Below are 24360 nucleotides of genomic sequence, written 5' to 3'. Positions count from 1 at the left end.
TAGGAGTCTTCATGTTTGGGGCTTCTACATAGGGCACTGACCATCCATCACTTTCATCAATGAGTTAGCCATGTCATCAACAAAAAGTGATCCATCAATCTATATCTGGTCTTCCTTCATGCCATGTTTACTTAAGGATTTTTCATCCTACTATATGTGCATCGATGGTGGAAGACATCCATAGATCTTCCCTTGGCAGCCCTGCATAAACCCATCCAGATATTTGTTCAAAAATAAAGGAATGAACATTAAAATCAACATTACCTTTGTAATGGTCTTCCATCATGACATCTTCTAGTTTGCATCAGCATCGTACATATATATTGACACATCTCCCAAAGATATATATTGTCAAGGGTCTCTTTCTTTTTCAGACTCCCTCAAAGTCTTCATATCTTCCATGGAGATATCCTAGTCAAATCTTCTTGGTCTTTCAAATGTTGATTGCCTTTACCATGTTTACATATTCCATGATCTCTTCCTTCCTTTCTTCACACATTTCATTCTCAGGAGCTTCCAATCAAAGTTCCTCAATTGTAGTCAACCACCTCATACTTCATATGAGGACATATTATGTTGATTTTATCTGGTGAATGTATGACCCATGCATTCCTGCATCCCTTTGAGGGAGGAGATCATTTCTTTGGATCATGCTCCTAAGATAGAGCATAACCATATGACAAGACTCTTCAATATAGACTGCAAGCATACATACCTCATTTTTCTTTTGGGTCATCAAATTTCCAATAGCAGCTTCCTTGATTGAAAGAGCTTCAATCCCTTGATTTGCTTCACCTTTATGTCATCATACCATCATCCCATGAATTCCACAAGTCTGAAATTCTTGATGAAACACTTGCTTCCCTTCACAATCGGTGAACCTTTCAATGAAGATTCCATCATAGATTCTTTAGGATCTAAAGTATCCCCATCGACAGATGTTTCCTTTTGACAGATGTATGATAAACCTTGAATTCCACAAGTTTGAAATTCTTGATGAAACACTTGCTTCCCCTCACAACTGGCGAACCTTTCAATGAAGATTCCATCATAGATTCTTGAAGATCTAAAGTATCACCATCGACAGATGTTTCCTTTTGACAGATGTATGATGAACTTTGAATTCCACAAGTTTGAAATTCTTGATGAACACTTGCTTCCCCTCACAATCGGTGAACCTTTCAATGAAGATTCCATCATAGATTCTTGAGGATCTAAAGTATCCCCATCGACAGATGTTTCCTTTTGACAGATGTATGATGAACCTTGAACTAAATGACCTTGCCAGTTATGCTTCCAATGAGATTCCCAAGAGCTACATTCTTGACTTTCATAGATTCTACCCATCTTTCATGCTTCTCTATGATGATGTCCCGAGCTCTTGCTACCAATGCTTCTATGGTGCCTTGATGCATCCCATTTAGTGAATCATGATAGCCATATCTTACAATAGAAGACTTAGGAATTTGAAAAGAACTAAGGTGAGGAAGACTATATCAGTCATAATAGAGATCTCTTAGTTCCTCTATCTTGGACTTCTTCTTTTCAGCTTCCTCCACTTCTTTGGTGATATGAGCTTTTTCTCTTCTTCTTTTGTTATTGTCCTTCTTGATCTTAGGACGGTGTCTTTTGTAGTGTCCATATTCTTGACACCCATAGCATTGGATTTTAGCCATGTTCTTTTTCTTTTTCTAAGGACCAAACTTTCCAAATTGTCCCTTTCTTCTTGTCGTTGCAGCATAAGCTCGATTTTTCTCACCTTCGCCCACATCAGATTTGTCCTTTAGTCAAGATTCTTCAATCTTGCATAGTGACCATAGATCCTGGAATGGAGTAGCTTCTTTCTTCCCATAAATACTTGAAGTAAAGTTACCCCACTCCTCCAGTAGTGCATTTAATACAATTGTAGTCATTTCACTATCAGACATGACTTCTCCCAAATGTTGTAGTTGATAATACTTGAAGTGAAGTTACCCCACTCCTCCAGTAGTGCATTTAATACAACTGTAGTCATTTCACTATCAGACATGACTTCTCCCAAATCTTGTAGTTGATCTCGGATCTCAGATATCCTCATAAAGTATGAGGCTATTCCATCTTCCCTAGACATCTTTAGCTTGTAGAGTTCTTACCTTAATGAGATGACTTCTCCAACAGTGCTTACAGAATACAACTCTACCAGTTTGTTATAGATTTCTTTTGAAGTTTCGAGTTTAGATACATATGGGATGAGGGGATCTTTGATGGATTCAATGAGAATCCTTTGAGCCCTAATTTCCCCTTTCATATACTTTGCAAGTTCTTGAGCATATTCTTCTCTTGGTTTGGTGATAGATCCTTTGACATGATCCATGACCTCATTTTTTATGAGATTTAGATCCTGTCCTTTTCTTCCATGCTAGATAGTTTGAAGCCCCAACCAATTTGTTTCTTTCCTTCCAAAAAGACATATTGACAAATTCAAATAAGGTCATATACTTACTTAATAGGATGCTCCTTTCTCCTTGCTTCTTCCTTGATGTTGATGATGATATAGAGGATAGAAAACTTCCTTTTGATGAATATAGCTTTCTTCAATAATGATCCTTGATACCACAGAGAGGGAGATCCCTTGGATCCTTTAATGATGATGATGTCTTCAATGGTAGGGATCTTGCTTGAGAGAGACCGCCTTAGAGTCTTGATGACAACGCCTTTAGCTTCCTTTGGATGAATAGGCTTCAAAACATTTCAACTTGATTTGCAGATCCTTTCAACTTGAGTAGATGTAGGGATTGGGCATTTTCCTTCTTGATGATCACTCCAATAATTCTTTGTAGGCTTCTTTGATCTAGGGTTATGATGCTTCAAGATGATCTTTGCTTTGATGTCTTCCTTGAGATTTGATCCTTGAATGTCCCTTTATAAGATGTTGTTCCTTGACTTAGTTACCTTAGCTTTGATACCATGTTGAGAAATCTAGGGCATAGTAATTATGTGATTTCTCTTCTATTAGTAACTGCTTGTGAGTGCTTTTTACTTCTTTAGATTAGGATCATCTTTTACTTGCGTTATTGGTGTTCTTCATCAAATAGATACCAATGCATAAACCATAAAGAGATAAGAGACAAAATACAGGCTATCATCTAGGGCAAAAACCTCTCACTCTTTGAGAGGAAAACTTAAACAAATTCTTCTTCGTATTGAGACTCCAATTGACGAATACCAAGACCAAGACCCTTGACCTATTTGCCTCTCCAAGACCAAGACACAAAGCTCTTTTGTCAACAATAATCCACCTTCTTCTCCTTCCTCCTCGACTTCTTCTTCAACACTGCCTTGCTTTAGACTTTCAGCCTTCTTCCACTTCAGCTCCCTAGGAGGACTGCAGCACTGTTGCAACAAATTTCGGCCTTCACTGCTGCAATATACTTCTCCTCTTCTTGGCCTTTACTGCTTCCATAGACTTTCACCTTTCCTCGGCCTTCACTGTTGCAATATACAGGTCTGCAATTTCGTGCATGTGGAGGTAAGATGGCCCACAAAATAGTCCCAAATCAACACAAAATTCCTCACTGCTCTTTCTGTATAAATTTCTCATTTCCCACCCCGGTTTTCAGTTTCTCCTTATTTCTCCCATATAGTTAAATGCCCTTTCCCATTACCATACATTTAACAAACTGGAAAAAATAAATTTGCTGAAAACACAAATTCTGGAAATTTTACAGAATGCTGGAAATTGCAGAAATAAAAATCAGCAGTAATAAACAGCCATTAAAACACATTTAAACACTGAGATTTTTGGTCAATGTGACCCTGGAAAAACCCCCTACAACTCTTAGGGAAAACCAGTTTGAGAGCTCTTCTTTATTTCTGAAAATTGCCTTTTTACAGTGAGAAATATTCAGCAAAAAAATCAGCAAGCAAATTTACAACTTATCCCTTTTCCCATGCCTCACAGCAAACTGGAAATTACAGCAAACGGGACAGCAATAAATGTTGTACGGCCTCCGTTTTGTGTGCAGAAAAACTAGCAAACTGCTGCTCGATTTTTGTGCAAACCACTCCTCAAAAATCGTGCCAAAATCTGCCTTTCACTATGTGCTGAATCAGTTGTACAAATCTGCTCAACTGTTGCCTTGGAATGTGTGCCAAGCTGCTGTCTCCTTCTCCTCCCTGCTCAGAAATCTCTCTTGCTCTCTTGCTCTCCTTCTCCCAATCTGCTCATGAAAGAATGAATGACCTTTTCCTCCTTTTCCTCCTTTAATCTAACCCCAAGTGACTTTTGGGTGATCCAAGTGACTTTTGGATGATCCCTATATCCAATGGCTGAAATAGATTGAGATCTAAGGCTGAGATTAAATGCTCATTTAAATCTCACTTTTTATTTTTTACTTCACCCCACTTTAATAAAGACCCACTTAGTCATTTATTTCCAAAGTCACTTTTCTTTTCTAATTTTTCATTGACTTTATAAAAGTCACTTTAAAATTAGACTTAGTAACTTTATCACTTAAAGTCACTTTTAAATTAGATTTAACTTTATAAAATTATAAAGTCACTTTAGGAGAAAAATTAAATTCTTTTGGACACTTTTCCCTAGGCCAAAGATCAAAGCCTAAGGGAACCACCTGTCCTCTGGTACCAAATTTCAACACTTTCTTCCTTCCTCGCTGGTAACTCAACTCCATGAATGATCCTCACACCTCTGATCACCGAAAATCTGCCTCTAAAATGATGTTGAGAACTCCTATTTATAGTTGTTTGCCTCTGTAATTAGCCGACATGAGTGTATCAGAGCTGACATGTCCTTTGGAGGGTTTATATTATTTCTTTTTGAAGTCGACTTGAGGAGGATTCTTTGCTTGGTCTTGGAGGGCTACTTGGCATATTCATTGACTCATATACAAATATAATACGCCCAAGAAGGGTCCTTCATACATGACATTGACTCAATTTGACATTATGACCAATCCTAAGGACTCACAATGGGAGTCAAACTAAAAATAAAATTCCTTGCTCATGAAAACCATGAGACAAGCATTACAATAATTATTTTATTTTTCTTCTTTTCATCTATTACATAAAATAGAGTTACACGTGTCATTATGAAGAACGAACTTAGTTATATTTTTCAACAGCCCTAACATGGAAATTAAGTCCTCAACACAAGTATACAATGAAGTTGGGATATGCTCATTTGATTAAGCGACTCTCCCATCCTCCTCATAGGTCATGGTCAAAAATCTGGAGTAAATTCTAAAGTCAATTTCTTTTGATGGACTTTTCTTCATCAAAAATTTATTATGGCGGAAAACTTGAGAAAAAGAAATTATATATGGTTTGTCCCGTTGTACTTTGTGCTCCAAGACAAAGGAAAATATACCACACTTGCAATGTCCCTTTTCTCTTGAGAGATGACATTTTCCCTTCACCCGAATATGCTACATTGATCATATCCCAGAATCGTGAGGAAATGTTTGAAACATGGAAGACACAATATCCTTGGAGTCGTAAGACATCCTCTCTTCCTATAAGATCATGGGAAGCCCTCCCTAAATTCCTGTGTTGGTCCATCTAGATTCCAATAAACAGAATTATATTTAATAATGAGACACCAAATCCGTACTCAATTGCCTTTAAGGTGACCTCCTTGCTCTTTGAGGCCATTTCCTCAAGTGGATACAATGCCAAAGAAGTAGAGCATTTAAATTCCGTAGAGAAAGAATGGATTCACGTCAATAGGAAATTCCATATCCAAAGCCTTCAATTAATACAAAACTTTATCTGTCTCTTTCAATATATATATATATGGTAATGCCATAAAAATTGATTATAGCTCAATTGCAAAGAATTAAAAAAAACTGCCAAAGTCATTTAAGTTCTTATATAAAATTTGAAGCAAAAGTACAAATCAACAATCAAAAACTAATTTAAGAGTGAGTTAGTGGAATATTAAAAGAGTTACTTTTGAAATTTTATTAAAATATTATTTTAGTGGAATTATTAAAAAAAGGAGGAAAACAAAGGTTATTGAAGAATTTTTGAAATTAAGGTATTATTTATTGCAAATTATATATTAAAAATATATTGAATAAGTGGGTCTCTCATACGAAGAATATATATATTATAAACTCCTTGGTCAAAGTATCGTTCACAAAATTATCGACGAATGCAAAATGAAGTCAATCGTTGAAGAAATAAAGGATTGAAGTGGTTTGATTTTAATCTAGAAAGAAAAGAAGGACGTTTTTCCTATAATAGTCTAACAATCACAGATCACATATTATTTACATTAAAAGGGAATATCCAAGAAAAAGAGATTAATATTGTTATCAATGCAAGTGACAAGGAAAATTACATCAATATTAATTTGGTGAATCAGATATCAATTCCAAAGCCAAATATAGGTGAAAGAGAGGATTTTTTTGCAAGAAATAGTAGGAAATTAATGATTTACAAGTGATAGTTGATCAATATGAATGTATATCTCAATTCAGAGTCATAACCATGTATAAAAAAGAAATTGACATAATTCTTGTTTTACCCTGGTTCGATGAACTAGGTACTTTCATGTTAAACACATAAAAGAAGTTTTTAACTTTTCATGATAAAAGGAAGAAGGTGAAACTTTAGGACATTACAATAGAGTCCAATTCGATAATCCCTACATCCAAGGACTTGAATGGTATATCAAATATAATTAGTCAGGACAGTCAACAGCCAATATTCAAGACGCAACAAGAAGTTAATGAAGTTACAACAAATAAAAACGAAGAAATTTCTCGCTTAAAAGATCACAGTCATAAACTACTTGCACAAGTCAACAAGGCCAAAGCTACAAAGCAAAAATTAGAACAAGAAAAGGAATGTCTCAAGAAAAAATTCAATGAAAATCTATCAGAGAAGGACGAATAAAATTTGCGCTTAAAAAACCTTAATCAAAGGTTATTAGAACAAATCAAGTGTTTAAAAGATGAGAAGGTGGAATGTGAAAATAAAATTGGCTCAGAAAATGAACTCTTAAATCTTAGAAATCACAATCAAAATCTACAGAATTAAATTAAGAAAATTAAAAATGATAAGAAATCATTGGAGAACATATTAGAAGAACTTATGACAAAACCGAAGTCTTCAGACGAAACAACCCAAGTTGAAGAAAAGGGGAACAAACACTGATCTAGATAACATCACGATTCAAAAAGATCCCAAACCAATTGAAGTAAAAACATATATTGATGTCACAGTTCAAATGACAAAGATTTCAAGTGAGGATCCAACAATTAACCAAGCGACTTCTATACCTAAAGAAAATCAGATACCTAAGTTCAAGTAATCGCCACAAAAAGGAAAAGTGGAAATCAAATCACAAGAACCCCTTATCAACACCCAAATCATAAAAGCAAACATCTCAACTAGTTTGCAAATTCATATCACTCAAACCAAAAACAAGTGACTTTTATTCCAAAGAATATCGATGTCACCATAATCCAGTCCTATGATAACAATTCATCCCACGTTTGTAGTAACCACAAGATTCCACATAAAATTGATTTGGAATGGCTACATCAATTTAGTGTGCGACAATTTTCTACCGCACTCAAAAGTTCACATCATCTTGTATCATCGCAAATGATAGTTCCACAAGTTGAGAAGGCAAAGAGACATTACAACACAGAAAAAGATATCAAGACTTTTCATCCATAAGATTTGAAGACAAAGCTTTTCTAAAGGGGATGGAAATGTTATGAATATAAATAATTAATAATTAATAGTTAATAATGATTAGTATACTAAAGAGGCATGTCTCTAAGGACATGACCGTTCATGAAGGGGCACATGCGTAGGTATATAAGCAGACCCTCATGTGTACAAGTGCTATGAGATATGATATGATATTGATTACAAATGAGGGCCCGCTTATATAGGGTTCGCATACGCAACGACATATTCAAAAATATATATATATATATATATATATTATCCTATGATGGATACTTTTATATTCCAGATATTGTGAATATTTTGTTGCATATACGAACCCTATATAAGTGGGCCCTCATTTGTAATCAATATCATATCATATCTCATATCACTTGTATTCAAACACACACAAATATATATATTATCCTACGATGGATACTTTTATATTCCAGATATTTTGAATATTTCGTTGCGTATACGAACCCTATTTGTTACATAGCACAAGTTACAATCTTGAGTTGGAAAGAAATTGGAAGGCAAGGTTTGTATAAACTATTTTTATGCCCCTAAAATTGAATATGGTCCACCATGATAGTTTAATGATTTTTGTCCCTAGGTGGTTCATTAATCATGCAACATAGATCCTTTAAAGGAAGACCTAACACACATCTAGTACCATTCAAACAAAAATTTACCATTGTTAACATTAGACATGACCTTGTAGCCCCAACATTTCCCACTTGAGATGGACGTTGGGATTTGGTGAGACTCCACATGGTTGTATGCCCCTTGCTACACCTCCAAATGTTGAAATGTTGTGCTAAGAAGCCAAAGCAATGGCTGATTTGATGATATTCCCAAATGGGCCTAGGACAAGCCTAGATTGGCCTAGACCCTATTTGATGGGTTTTGCTTTGTTCGAAAGCCTAAATGACGATGGTGATCACCAAAATGACTTGTGAGGGCTAATAGATGCCAACGCTTGCCTCAGACTATGCCATGTCATTCCACATACCTTAAAAGGGTGATGTGAGCCTTCCTAGTGTTGAAGAAACAACGGCAATTAGGTGTAGTGTGATTCTTCTTCGTCTTGATAACAATTTGTGGAGTCTTTTTACTTTTTCTTGTTAGCTTAATATTCTTCTTATTATTAGTAAAGCATGTATGTGTACTTCATCAAACTGCTACCAAAAACATAAGAACACAAGATATTGTCTCTATGTCAGGGCCAAAACCTCTCTTCTCTTGAAAGGAAAACCCTATAGTAAGATTCTCTTATTGAAGCTTCTTATTGATCAATGCCAAACCATAGACCCTTGACAAGAATATCCTCCAAGCACAAGTTAAGCCCTTTCAAGATTACTTCTTGCAGCACTTTGTCCCCCTCCTTCCAACACTTGCCTCCCAACTGAGCCTTCTTCTCTTTCACAAATATTGCAGACTTAGAGAAGCAGTAATGCAGCCTTAGTTCTTCGCACGTGTGAGGGAATACCCTCACAAGAACTATGTTCAACTTCTCCTTCTCCCTTCGCTTGTATAGCCTTCTTCCACGCTTGAGTGAGAGGCCTTATAGGCCTGATGATCAAGCCCAGCCAACGAGAATATATGACTGTGATGGAGGGCTACTATGACAGCAAAGAGACCCTCTCCTCCTTCGCACGTGTGATTGTCTTTTAGCCCTAGAACAGACTTCTAATGCTCGTTCTTTTCTTTCTCCTTCTTCGCTACACTAGAGGCTCCTTTCCTTCACTATTTCCACCCTTTTATGGTCCCTTCACTTCGCGGATTTCAGAGAGGATTTCTTTACGTTATGATGGATTGGACAACCTCTATATATAGAGGGTTTGTCCCTCCTTTTAGGCCGACTAGCTGTTTGTAGGCTGACTTGTTGTCTTTGCTTCAGATAGCTTCTTTTGATGGTGCCACATGCTTGGAGGAGACATGACTAGCCTCTATATATAGAGGGTTTGTCCCTCCTTTTAGGCCGACTAGCTTTTGTAGGCCGACTTGTTGTCTTTGCTTCAGATAGCTTCTTTTGATGGTGCCACATGCTTGGAGGAGACATGACTTTGCTTGGAGGGATATTCTTTGACTCTTATACATACATATACATGGTGTAACATGCCCTTAAGGTCTTCAACATTTTCTTTTGACTATTTGACTCACCTATAGCAGTATAACATGTGCTAGACCTATTTCAATGAGCAAGAAACTCATTGACATATATTATAAAAATAATATTTCTTTTCTTTAATAAATACAAATATCAAAGTACATTTATGAAGACCGAACCTAGTTGCATTTCCTTCAACAATTGGAGATGAAGTCATGGTGGAATTATTTGCAGATGTAGTAGTGCACTTTGATGAAATCTTCAAATAAGGAACACTATTGAGCCACTTTATCCCTTACTTATGGAGATTGTCCACTTTGGGAGGATAATCATCATGGAGAGCATTTACTACCAGACATGTGGGATATTTTGATCTAGTTACTATGTTTTAAAGTTATCTTGATATCGACTAATGACCTTTAAGCTTAGTTGAACATTCAAACAAACTTTTAGGGCTTTTGCATGTAAATCTATGAGAAATGACTTGGTTACCCTCTTATAAATATAGGGGAGTCACTTTCATTTAGACCATCACACATGCACAACACTACTCTCTCTTCAAAAGTGTGTGCTAGCTCTTTTGTCTTTTTCTCTTGGTCGTTATGGATGACTGTTAAAATTGGCAACTAGGGCCAAATTCCATTTTAGACAACTCATTTGATGGAGATGATGATTGCATTAAATTCCTCTTTTCAAGAGGACCAAAATTGATCCAAATATCATCTAATTTGGACAAGCAAAAGTGTGTTTTTGAATTTATGCCCACAGATGTGCAAATTGTTCAGGTCAACCATATCATCATGCAAGCTCCTGAAGCCCAAAAAACGCATCACTTCACCCTCAATGACTTGTATAAATATAAGTGACCTCTCACCTCATTTGGCATCATCATCACTCACACATTCTTCTCTCTCCTTCTCACATTGGTTTGTACAGTTATTGGGCATTCTCTTTCTCTCACACGTGTGGCAAAGAGGATGAATATTAGGACAGAATTGCAAGGCCGAAAATTTCAAAATTTTCTGCAGTTTGACCAAGGTTTGGCTAGCATTGACATTGACTTTCTGGGCACCCTTTGACTTCGATTTTAAGGGTGAATTTCTTTCTCAGCATGCCGCATTTTTGGGCATAAGAACCGAGCCAAAAGGAAGACTTTAACTTGGGTTGACCGCAAGCCTATTTGACTGTAGGGTTGACTTCAAGTTGGCCAAGTTTGACTGCAAATTTTATGACTAATTTGGGCTGACTTTGACTGCTGCTAGAGGCTGAATTTGACTGCCTTTGACCGAGCTTCAAAGAAGAAGTTTGACTATTGTGTTGACCATCTTTGACTTTCTGGTTAGGGTTTAGTTTGACTGCAGTTGACTACAGATTTGACAGGGTTGTTTTGACTTTGATTTGGCAAGTCAACTTTGACTTTTTGTACTCTCTCTTTCTATTGAACATTTGATATAATAATAAAAAGAATTGATCAGAGGGTTTCCCCACATTGGGGTTTTTTCCCTGGCATCCACCAAATCTGGTGTCCTCTTGTCTTGGCTTGTCTTTTGCATTTTATTTTATGTTCTATCTACAATTACTGTCAATGTGATTTATGGTTAATGTGATTGCTATTGGAAACTAATTTGGAAATTGTCATTGGGTTGCTTAAAGTACATTGAAGTAATTGTGCTAAGCATAGAACATACCATTGTTAACAAAATTTAACAATGATTGATGGAGTGAATTATCTTGGGAGGGACATTTTTGCAATAAGAGATTATCTTGGATTGATGAAGTGATTCTTTATTAAATGTGTGATTTTAGTGTTAATTTTCTTCTATTTTTTGCATGTAATTTTCTAAAATTAGGGTTTTTATTGTGTCGTATTAAAAAGTGCAAAATCTTCATGAAATCTTGTTTCTATATGTTATGCAAAATTTGCATTTCGAGAATCCATCAAAGGAACTTGGCAAATGCACCCTTCGATCTTAAATCTCCACTTTTTTGCACAAAGAAAAGACAACATACTTTCATTAAAGAAGTAAAAGTAGTTACATTAGTCATAATTATATGCATTCCATACAATGGGTTCTCATTACCTAGAAATCAGATAATGCCATCCTAAGGCACCAGCTGTTTATACAAAAAAGGGGAATAAGAAAAAGTTCCATGTCTTAGAGAATAGGAAAGACGACAATTATTTGCACAATGCAACCATATGACAAAACAGGAAAAAACAAAAAGTGGCATCCGTCAAAGGAGACAGGGGTCCTGAGCAAGAACACATTCTAAATCGCCAAAGCTTGAGAGAGTTAAACTTGGACTGTTGTCGTAGCCTACACAAAACTATTAGATAAAAGGACACAAAAAGAGGTGACCCACCGCTTACAAGGAAAAGGCCCCTGAACCACTTACAAAACCTACAACAACGATGGAGTAGTAGATCAACCCTGGAAAAATAGTCCTGCCTTTTTTGGAGAGAGTCAGCAATCAAATGTTGCTCTCAATAGACATGGGAGAAGTGGATATTCTTGAATTTCCTAATCAAAACTCAGATTTGTGACATCCAATTGAATAATGAAGGAGGTCGAAAGGAAGAATTACCCAGTACCTAGTGAATCTTAGTAAATCTCCACTTAGAAAAGTCACAAGGGTTTCCAAGAGAGGATTTTTAGTCTTCGCCCCCTCTTCATATAAGTCACTCTATCTTTGACCTTGTCATTATTAACTCCATCACCCAATTAATGGAAGGCACTAGATTAGTTGGTAGTGATCATCCTAAGTTCTCCATTTTTTCACTTAATTCATGGTAACTAGGGTTAGGGTTAGCTTAAATATGTGATCTATAGCAATTTTAAGTCTATTGTTGTTGACTTATTTGTAGGGATTGCATTTAATAAATATAAAAATGCAAAATCTAGCATTACTTGCATGTTTTCACCCCAAAATTAGGGCTGAAATCTAGATAATTATTGTTGCCATAAGTATTTTCAGCCATACAACTTCATTGTCTACCTAGCCCTTGCTTGCCTCTTTGATATTTGATATTAATGATATTAGCCATTGTTCCTTTATTGATATTATCATTGATAGGCTATTTCTCAAGCTGTTATATGCCATTCGAATGCCCTAAATCTGCATATCATAAAAACCCAAACTTATAACAGCTTTCTTCTAAATCATAAAGGTCTTAGGAAACTATAATTGAACCTTAGTAACTCTTCTCTCGGCCCTTGCTTTCTGTAAGGAAGCCTCCCTTGTTGGGATAACATCCACCACTAAACAGCAAAAGACAAGCCATTGAGGTGACAATGGTGGATGATCTATTGCTGCCATAAGACCTAGGTTGCCTAGTAAGGCTTTGCATTAGGCCAGATAGATTTTCCAGTAGTGGCGACAATGGTAGACACATGTTGTTGCACTCAATCTAGGTTGCTTAGTGAGGCTAGCACTAAGGTGCTATATTTTGTGGTAACAAGACCAAAAAATCTTTGTAATTTTCTAAGAATTCACATCTACTGGTAAGATACTCAAGGAAATTTCTAGTAGAAGATTTACATTGTTGTCTTAAGCATAAGGACATCGTTGATGAGTTCAAAAGTGAAAACAATGAAAACACATTAATAGGCCCCTAAATTGCTCTCCACTTTTTCATCAAAATGGGTTCCAATCCTCAGCCCATTAATGGAGCACCCCAAAAGAACACACAAATGCAACATTACTGAACTACAAACCCTAACTTACACCTAAAAATTGTGCACTAGTACCTTGCTATCAACCAACAAAGACCACAATTATGCATGAACCTGAACTTCTGCAATATGATACATCAAGTACCAACTACACTCCCATCACACAAGTACATTGCCAATTACAATTATAGTCACAAAAAGACCCCTACGCACTAACCTTCTCATTTGGCACATGGACAATCACAAAAGATGAAGGTGGCCAGAAATTAGAACATTTTCATGACCGTTCAGCATAAATAAAGCTTTTCACTTTAAAAACTTGATGCAACTTGTAAAATTTTGGGATATATAAGGGATATACAAGTCTCTTTTGGGAACAAGAAACAAAAGTTTTATAAGTCTTGTAAATAGCTATATATACTGAAAATCATTATGATAGATAGCTCAAGTGATGAATAGAACAGAGGTGGTGGATATGTATGTTTTCATTTCATGAGACGGGAGTCTCTTATATGCAGTTCACAGCCAAAGGAATGCCTACAGGCATATACGGATGTAATTTAGCTTACTATAAATAAAAATTCAGGTTTTTTGCCCCAGGAAAAAAGGGCACTAACCTTTGCCGCATGTGTACTAAACTTCTAGATTCAACGACAAAGGAACTAAAGATAAAGAACATTAATATAATATAATATAATATATATATATATATATAGAAGCACTAGTACTCCATTGTTTTAGGAAATAAAATATGCACAACAAGTAGCTAAAACATACATCTTTCTATATGCAACGGCTTATATTTCAACATTAAAAGACTAACCTGGACTTCCATCATATTTGATGAAGATGGTGAATATAGGAATGCTTGGCAAAGGCGCCTGAACCGAGCTTCCCCTTCACATTGAACAAAAACCTCTAGTGCAAATGACTGAGGACAGCTTGCACTGCAAGTTGTACACAACATACACCATCAGAGAGAAAACAAAAAGTGTTGAATCAGTGATGAAAAAAATAAATTTTAATTCTTCACATTCATGGCTACTATTATTGACAGAACAATGATAAGTTAATTAAATTTCCAAGATTTATAAAGAATTGATTTTGTTAACCAATACTAAATGTGCTTGGCACATGAATGCCAACTCTTGATGTTGCAAGATGCAAATATCCAGCAATAACATTATTTCATATAAACAGAGAATAAAATGAAACTCATCGAGTTCTTAGAAACGAATGATTAATAAAAAAAATGTTGTGAAACCCCCTCAACATTTGCTTAAACTGTAAATTTTTAATGAAAAGAAATGTTGTCAAGCCATGTCAACGTCTGCTTATCCTTAATTTTTTAATAACAAGAAACGTTGTAAAACACTTTCATCATCTGCTGATATGTATATTTTGAGTTGTACTACTAGTGAACGCAATTTATGCAAATATAACAGTGATAGCCACATTCTCGGCATAATAGAAGGAGCTGTGACATGAATGATCAGTGACAAAGTCATGATCTAGTTCTTGTAAAATCATGATCTCGTTGAAGATGTAGAGATCACCTCTGTGGTAATTTCAAGGGACAGTCATGGTGCAGCAATGATGTGATCAATGATGGCAGCAGTTAAAAAGATATCAGTGATGCAGTAGTGCAACAGTGATGATGATGATCTCTGCAGTGCCCCAGGAAGAGGATTGATGTTTTGGTCTTGGAATTCGTCAATGGAATCTCTATAAGAAGAATTTTGCAAGGGTTTTCCTCTCCAAGAGGGAGAGGTTTTGGCCCTGGATGAAAGCCAAATATTTGTGTCCTTGTCTCTTTTGTTTTTGATAGCAGTTTGATGAAGTGATCCTTATGAGAAGTTGCTACCATGCCGAGAGGAATTTCGATGCACAGATGAATTCCTCCAAATAGAATGGTTAGGGTGTCAATATGGTCAACATGTTGATGGCAAGCAATTATGTTCTTGTTGAACAAAGGGTGCAGTATGTTGTTCTTGCTCAATGGAGGCTACAAGATGTGATTTTTGCTCAACAATAATAGTAGAATCATCAAAAGTGACAAACTCAAGCTTTCGCATATCATCAATGGATGGCACAAGTTCCTGAGACTTGTTGAGATCAATTGTCGAAGGTTTAGCCACAATACTTCAAGCATGTTGCTCAAAATCAAGGGGCAGTTGTCCATGTGTAGCCACTAAAGCATCAAAATTAGTGTAAGGAAAGTCCTAAGATACACCCTCAATATCTTCTTGTAACACATTTGCTCTATCCCATATCATATAATCATAAATTTCAAGGGAAGAGAGCTTAGGTGTAGCTACTAGTGCAAAAGTAGATGCACAGAGAGACGCAAGAGTTGAAATTTGCAATGAACTAAAGCGATCGTTGGACATACCTTTAGTATTGCTTAATTCGATTGCTTATCATACAAGGACCTGATTGAAGTGTCGCAAGTCCTAAATGCACTTTGCATTTTCTCCCAACTAATCATAAGCTTGCAAACAAAGTCCAAGGAAGCCTTAATGATAGCATGAAGTTGAAGAATAGTCTCCTCTAATTAGATATTTGATTCCACAAGACCAAAATAAGCAACCCACAATTAATTAATAAAATCTCGTTGATTAGCTTGAGTTTTCAGCAAGGACAAAATTTTTCCATAAGGCCTGTTCATTAGAATATATAAAGTATCCAACAAATCAAAGGAAAATTCCTTGAATCAATCCTCTACACAACTAACAAATTCAATTTTGGGGCACTAACACCAAAGATGTGGCCAAATTACTCGCCAAACCTCTCTAAGAGGAATTAAACTGCTAAAAACTAGATTCTTCTTCCAAATATTTCAAAAATTTAAAGGTTAAACAATTTGTTCAAATGAAGCCAAATATTTTCTTTAACATGATTGATCCAAAATATAGGTTTAATATTTTACAACCAATTATGTTTTTTTAGATACTTTCTTAGATACAATACAATGGGATCATATTTAAGAAAGAGAGTGAGATGGAAGGAGGAATAGAGTGGTAGAGAGAGACATAGAGGTGGGAGAGACAGTGAGAGAGAAAAAGGAAGAGGGGGGGGGGAAGAGAGGGAGTGAAGAACAAAGACATTGAGAGAGAGAGATGGAGAGAGCGAGGGAGTGACAAGGGAGAGATAGAGAGAGACGGGGGAGAGAGGAAGGGGAAGAGAGAGAAGGGGAGGGGGAGGGAGATAGACACAGAATGGAAGGTGGAGAGAGAGGGAAGAAGAAAGAGAAACACAGAGACAAATACAGACATAGAAGTTTGATCACATGCACTATATGCATTGATTTTAGTGTAGATGTCAATTTATAATCCTATTTAATACCTTACACTAGATGCATTGATCAGTGTCGATGTTGATTTCTACTCCTATTTGATTACTTACACAGGATGCATTGGTTTCAGCGTAGATATTGATTTCTAATCCTATTTGATCATTTGCACTAGGTGCATTGATTTCAATCTAGATGTTGATTTCTAATCCTATTTAATACCTTACACTAGATGCATTGATTTCAGCGTAGATGGTGATTTCTACTCATATTTGATTGCTTGCATTAGATGCATTGGTTTCACAGTGGATATTGATTTCTAATCCTATTTGATTGATTGCACTAGATGCATTGGTTTCAGTATAGATGTTGATTTCTAATCCTATTTGATTGTTTGCACTAGATGCATTGATTTTAGTGAAGATGTTGATTTCTGATTTGATGCAACTAGATGTATGATGTACATTAATTTCAAAGTGATTAGATTAATAGTGTGCATTGATTTCAGTGTATGCGCATCTTTGCCTCCTCCATCTATATCTCTATCTCCCATTGTCTCTCCTCTATCTCCCTCCCCCTCCCTCCCTCCCTCCCACCCTCCCCTCCCTCCCTCCCTCTCCCCTTCCTCCCTCTCCCCTCTCTCTTCCACTTCTCTCTAAAAAATCACATCACTTCATAAAAGTATATCATAAAGACAGATAATGAAACCATTCAAAACATAGATAGCAATGCAAAAAGAGAAAGTTCAGTTCTTTATAATGCAAGTAGGGAAAATCACTTATTAGAGTAAGCATTATAAATTACAAATGACCCAACTATGTATTACACACAACTCAAAGGTAGAGCACCCTCCCCGAGAGGGATAATGGACCCACATAATAGCTAGGATGGTGTTAACCACGACAGAATTACAATGAATACATTGATAATCCTTAAGTTAGCCATGACCAGATTAGGGTATTACACCATTCTCAACAAATTTAAGGTGCCATATCCCCCTAGGAGTTCATAGTAGAAGCCTCGAATCATCTACGGAGACCCCCTCAAATTGCCATGCACAAATTCAGAATTGAAAGGAAGTAAAAAAATGATGCAAACCTACGTCCTAATGGTTATAGAGACACATTTGGGTTCGTGATTCAAAGATATTTCCAAGTAATAACAGGATAAACGAGCAACTCAAAGGAAGGATATACAAAAAGTTGTGATTATAAGTTGATAAATCCTAAATCCTTCAATGTTCAGCGAATTGCATATTTTATAAATCCAGAGGAGTGATGGCTACCTAGTGGGCTCCTTTCAGGAGAAGGCACTCGAGGGGGTCCAACATTTCAAGAACCTATTTAAGGATCCTAGTCCAATTCAAGAAGTCCTAGATGTTGTCTCAAAGTTCAATTTGGCAATCACACAGGAAATGAACCAGACTTTGGAAGAGTAAGTGTCTGAAATCGAAGTCAAATCTATGGTCATCTCAATACAAAAAAGGAAGAGTCCTAGGCCGGATGGCCTCCTTGTAGGATTCTATATTGGCTTCTTTGACTTTCTCAAGGATGATATACTTAAGGTCATCCAAGAATCACAATGCTCTACAAAAGGTGTTGGCTCTCTAAACTACACTTTTCTTACCCTCATCCAGAAAAAACAGGATGGGGCATCTTTCAACGATTTCAAACTCATATCTCGCTACAATGTGATTTATAAAACGATTTTGAAAGTCATAGCCCGATGCATCAAGCCTATCCTTAATGAGATTATATCTGACAATCAATTCCGATTTCTATATTGCACATAGATACAAGATGTAGTGTATGTAACATATAAAATATATATAAATAAATGTAAAATAATATAAATAATAATAAGCATAAATAATTATTAATTAAATAGTAATTAGGCTAAAGAGGCATGTCTAAATGAGACATGACTCTTCATGAAGAGACACTTGCTTGGTATATAAGCAATCCTCTCGTTCTCATTTGTAAATCATCAATTATCATTCTCATTCTTATTCACATATTTAATATAATATTTATATCCTCAATGGATAATTTCATATTCCAAGTCTTTTGGAGTAATTAATTTATAGAAGGAACTTTGTTCGTTCATTTGGTATCAGAGCAGTTCAGTCGTCTAGGTTGCTTAACCGGTGCACAGAGCTCATTCTCCGATCCAAGTCTTTGGCTATCGACTCTTCGTCAAATTTATTGTTGTTGCAGTTCAAGCTTTTCGCTAAATATTTGGGAGTAAATATTAACCAAAAAAAAATATAAGTAAATAAAATAAAATAAAATAAAAAAGAAGAAAAAAACAAAACGGATACAAAATCTCATACCAAGTATATTTAAAGCTTTTTACGTGGAGAAGCCCGTGGTTTTAAAAACAACCCATGGTATTTTAAAAGTTAAAGAAAAAACAGGGATACAAAAGCTCTTACGTGAAAGGTAAATATTACTTTTTACAGGAGGTTTTAAAAACAACCCATGGTAATAGCCCATGGTATTTTAAAAGTTAAAGAAAAAACAAGGATACAAAAGCTCTTACGTGAAAGGTAAATATTACTTTTTACAGGAGGTTTTAAAAACAACCCATGGTAATAGCCCATGGTATTTTAAAAGTTAAAGAAAAAACAGGGATACAAAAGCTCTTACGTGAAAGGTAAATATTACTTTTTACTTAAAAAGTATTGTGAACATCGTGACCGCATCATATGAAAAGAAAAGACGTGACCTTTATATTTATTAAGTGTGGTGACATCATAAAAGTTTATATTAAGTGTGACTTTTATATTAAGTGGGGTGACATTAAAAGTTATCAAGGGAGTAATTAAGTATATAAAAAAGGGACCAATTTATTATTTAAAAAAAGAAGTGAAACTATTATTATTATGAGATAATAAGTTATTTTAAAAAAGGGTCTTAATATAAAGAAATACATACATATATAGAGGGCAACAATATAAAGGAGTATTTTTTTAATAAAAGGGTATTCAAGTTTTAACAATCCACATTAAAGGAGAATATTTGAAAATATATATATAGAAGAAATAAGTGATATTTTATAATAAAAATAGCTCCAGTTGACATATTGTTTACGTAAAAACATCAAGGCAAAAATGGAGACTAGTAATGAAAGGTTTCCTGAAACCCATAGTACATGTGTTTGCACACTATTTAACATCAAAGGATCACTCGCAGGAAGAGACATCATAATCTCTATTAGTCCTACTGAAAGAAGTAATTATGTTAGTCCTAAATGTGCTAATCAATTGGTGATTCCTGAATCAAATATAGTTGAAACAAATATTTTTGGCAAACAATACGATATAAGCAATCTACACATAAATATTGGAGATTATACTTTTACCTCACAATTCACCGTGAAAACCTTATCTTTTAACGATAGTGACATTGTTTTGGGATCACCATGGATGAAAACTCTAGGTTCTTTTATTCTAAATACTAAGAAAAAGTTTTTAACATTTTCTTACAAGAAGAAGAAAATAACACTCCAAGATGTTACACTGAAACCTAATTCAGTAACGCCAGAAGATATATCGGATATTTCAAAAGTAATTTCTCAAGAAGGTAAAAAAGTATTACAAAATATGCAAAATGAAATTGACAAAATCACTATTGACAAAAATGAAGAAGTTTCTCGACTTAAAAACCATAGTGAAAAATTATTGACACAAATTAAGAAACTTAAGAAAGATAAGAAGTCATTAGAAAACAAGGTACAACAATTTATTGAGAAAGAAGTATCAAATGTGGGAATTCAAGTTGATGACAAAACAACAAATACCGATCCAATGAATATGACAACTCAAGAAGACAAGTCAGTTGAAGAAACAACACACGTAGATGTTGCAATTCAGACAATGAACATCCCAAGTGAATATTTCATAACCATCTCAACAACATCTTTGCTAAAAGAAAATATAAAAATTGGCACATGCCCAGTAAAGAGAAATCAAACCAAAAAAGTTCCATATCGGCATCCGAATCATGAGAACAGACGAATCAACCATGCTACATATTCCAGCTAGTGAGAACCAAAACAACAAACTGATGTTCCGGATAATAGTGATGTAATCTCAATCCACTCTTATGCTAACAAGTCGTTACAAAATTCCAGTGATCAAAATGCTATACAGAAGATTAATCTGAGATGGTCTGATCCCTTCTCAGTGCGACAATTTTGTTTGTCACTGAGAAGATCATATCAGCTTGTATCGATGAAGATGATTGTTCCAAGACAGAAAGACATTCGAAACCGAAAAAGAGATCAAGCCTTTTGTCATCGACAAGCTTTGAGGACAAAGCTTTTTGAGGAAGGAGGCAATGTAACAAATAAAATATATATAAATAAATGTAAAATAATATAAATAATAATAAGCATAAATAATTATTAATTAAATAGTAATTAGGCTAAAGAGGCATGTCTAAATGAGACATGACTCTTCATGAAGAGACACTTGCTTGGTATATAAGCAAGCCTCTCGTTCTCATTTGTAAATCATCAATTATCATTCTCATTCTTATTCACATATTTAATATAATATTTATATCCTCAACAGATAATTCCATATTCCAAGTCTTTTGGAATAATTAATTTATAGAAGGAACTTTGTTCGCTTCAGTGTCCCTAGCCCAGGAAGCTCTGCACTCTATCAACACAAAAAAGCTCAGTGCACTACCTCTCAAAATTGATCTATGCAAAACCTTTGATCAGGTAAATTGGACTTTCCTTGGACTAATCCTTTTAAAGCTCGATTTTGGCCTTAAATCGGTCAACTAGATCCTAGGCTACCTTCAATCCACTTTCCTGGCAATCCTCATTAATAGTTCACCCTCCCCCTTCTTCAATGTATCCAAAGGGCTTCGACAGGGCTGCCCACTCCCCCCCCCCCTCTTTTCCTCTCGATTGCAAAAGCCCTTAGTAAACTAATCCAAATTTCAAAAGGCCATCTCAAGGAACACCTTCAAGGGTATTGAAGTGGAATCCAATCATCGTATCTCCCTTCTCGTATTTGTAAATGACATTCTTATATTTTCAGATGGCTCCCCCAAAGCCATTAACAAACTTCGCTCAATCCTCTCCCTTTTCAGCTCAGCAACTAAAATGGAGATAAACTCCCAGAAATCGGGTCTCATTCCCCATCTCCTACCAGCATCCATCAACACCCTTGCATGTCATCCTTTCCCCTACCCAATCATTCCCATTGACACTGGATTCAAAAAACTCCAATTCTCCCTCCAACCATTGGACTAAAAATACCAGGGCTTGCTCTGGCTATATCAGAAGGTGGACGCGCGTATCACAGATTCACATTTTGGGCAAACGAATTTCTCTCCAGGGGAGGAAGAACCATACTAATAAAGGTCATCCTTGAAAACATCACCATTTATTGGTGCTCCATAGCCTACATCCCTAAAGGTATCCTCATAAAAATCAGGAAGCTCTGCACCAATTTTCTATGGTTTGGACATCATTGCAGCAGCAACATTCTATTAGTAAAGTGGGACAGACTAGCCCTTCCCAAAAAGTTAGGTGGCTAGGGATTCAAAAATATCGTACAATTTAGCAAAGCATTGGCAGTTTGAAATCTATGGAGGCTGATACACAAATCTTCTCTCTGGGAGAAAACTCTCAAAGCCAAAAACCTCCCTTTAACCTCACTTGTGGATTGGATCCACCATCCTGGAAAATCCTCCAAGGGCTTGATCGACTCGAAGACCTTCATCGTAGACTTCCCACTCGTTGGGGATTGGACTGCTTGGCATCTTGGAAATGGCTTAAGTGGAAAGTTTGGCCTGGATCCATGTATTGGGATCAGGTGAGTCCCATAAACTATCCAACAGTCTCATTGAGCATCTAAAACAAAAGGGATGCTACTTTCTTGCAGATGTAAAAGCTCAAACTCCCCAAGCTTGGGGGACGCAAGTTGGAAATCTAATTCCAATCTAAATCTCTCGGGGATAGACACAGATGAATGAGACACACACATTAGCCTCCTCACCTCAAATTTCATCAACTCCAAAAATAGATAGATGATGATCTGGTATACTCAAAAGACACAGTGGAGACTTCACTGCAAAACTAGGATATGAGTCTTACATCACCTTGCTTTTCTCAAATGAAACTCAATGGTGGTGGGGATTTCTGAAGGCTTCCCTGGCATTCTGACTAACAGTACATGGTGGGCCAGGAACTCAACAATCTTTAACTTCCGATACACCGCAGCATGGAGCACAGAGTCCAAAACTCCTGTGCTGCTGCAACCCTATTATGCTCCCCTACTCTGGGTACACCCTATGGGTTCTTCGATGGTACTGCTCAAGGGAACCCGCCTCGATGTGGCATAGGTGTCGTCCTCTTCCTCAAGTAATCAAACAGTATACAGGTCAGATATGCCCCTGGGTGAGGCCCAAACAACAGGGCTGAATTCATTGCTCTTCGTGTACTGCTTCATACTGCTTCGCTAAAAAATGTAAAGACAGTACAGATGATGGAAGACTCCAAGTTAGTTATCAATTGGGCAAACAATAAAATTCAGGTTGAAAACATCTAACTTCAGTCAATCCTACAGGATATCAAGGATGCTCTCCACTCCTTTGATTGGATTTCCTTTCCACACATCATGCATGAACTAAACCCCGCTGCAGATGGACCCTCCAAGGATGCCCTGGATCTCATGAATGAAACATTCATCATCTCTGACCTTACAGATGGGGTTGAACATGACCAGATGGTCATTCACACATAACATCACTACACAACTACTTTTCTGATTTTTTCGTGCTCTTAGTTTCTTCCAAAAGTGTAATACAATGCCCATCTCACAGTGATACAGTTTTAAATTTTAATACCAGTACCCCTGTGCACCTGTGGGCAGTCAACAGGTCCAGAACAGTGATGCATATTTTGGTTAACTACATGTTTATAGGACACTACATATAGTAAAATGAAATCAGATACTGTCTGGCAGGACAGATTGAAAAAGCTCTGTAAGAGATGTTTATGGAATAGCCATCTGTATATTTACTCAAATGAATATGAAGATGTTTTTCTTCTGGAAAAATTGCACGTTTTCTAACAATAACAATCATTATGGATACAATTTAATGCATAGCCCATTATGTTTTTCTAAATATTAGGAAAAAGCAACGTCCACCTTTAACTCACAAAACAAAAGAGATTTTTATATCATCTCATTTCTGTCGAATAATTTCCTGTCCATGCAAGAACTCATATGACAAACTATTCCTGCAATATATGGAATTCTATTCTAGAAAACCCACCCTGAAAGTGATATCATTGGACTGGAGGGAGAAGCATTCTGCTCCAAAAACTCACAAGCACTGATCACAACAGGTTCTGTGAATCGTACCTGTAATGCCACATGGAAAAAAATTTAGGTATGCCATTTACAACCTTAGATTGGCAACTAATGGACAGAAATTGCTTCATATATTGTAGTTGGAAAATATAAAACAAAATTAAATTTAAATATCTTTAAACAGGTTAAATAGAAAAATATAATGCCATTTCAAATTGTTAAATCCCTACGGCACAATATAGAAGATAATAGAAGCTAT

General features: G+C 36.1%; 1 protein-coding gene across 1 annotated transcript in view; it reads right to left on the bottom strand.

The window, feature by feature from the left end:
- Positions 1-24360, bottom strand: part of EMB2016 (mRNA methyltransferase EMB2016) — a 415939-nt gene that overhangs the window by 360359 nt on the left and 31220 nt on the right. The window contains 2 exon segments of the mRNA XM_089377553.1: positions 14294-14417; positions 24064-24152. Coding sequence (XP_089233679.1) covers positions 14294-14417; positions 24064-24152 — 213 coding nt within the window.

This window comes from Pinus tabuliformis, chromosome J, assembly GCF_031772625.1.
Source record: "Pinus tabuliformis cultivar Carrire ecotype Pingquan chromosome J, CPIR1, whole genome shotgun sequence".
NCBI classification, from domain to species: Eukaryota; Viridiplantae; Streptophyta; class Pinopsida; order Pinales; family Pinaceae; genus Pinus; species Pinus tabuliformis.
The sequence above is the reverse complement of the archived record's forward strand: the minus strand, read 5'-3'. Positions and strand labels throughout refer to the sequence as shown.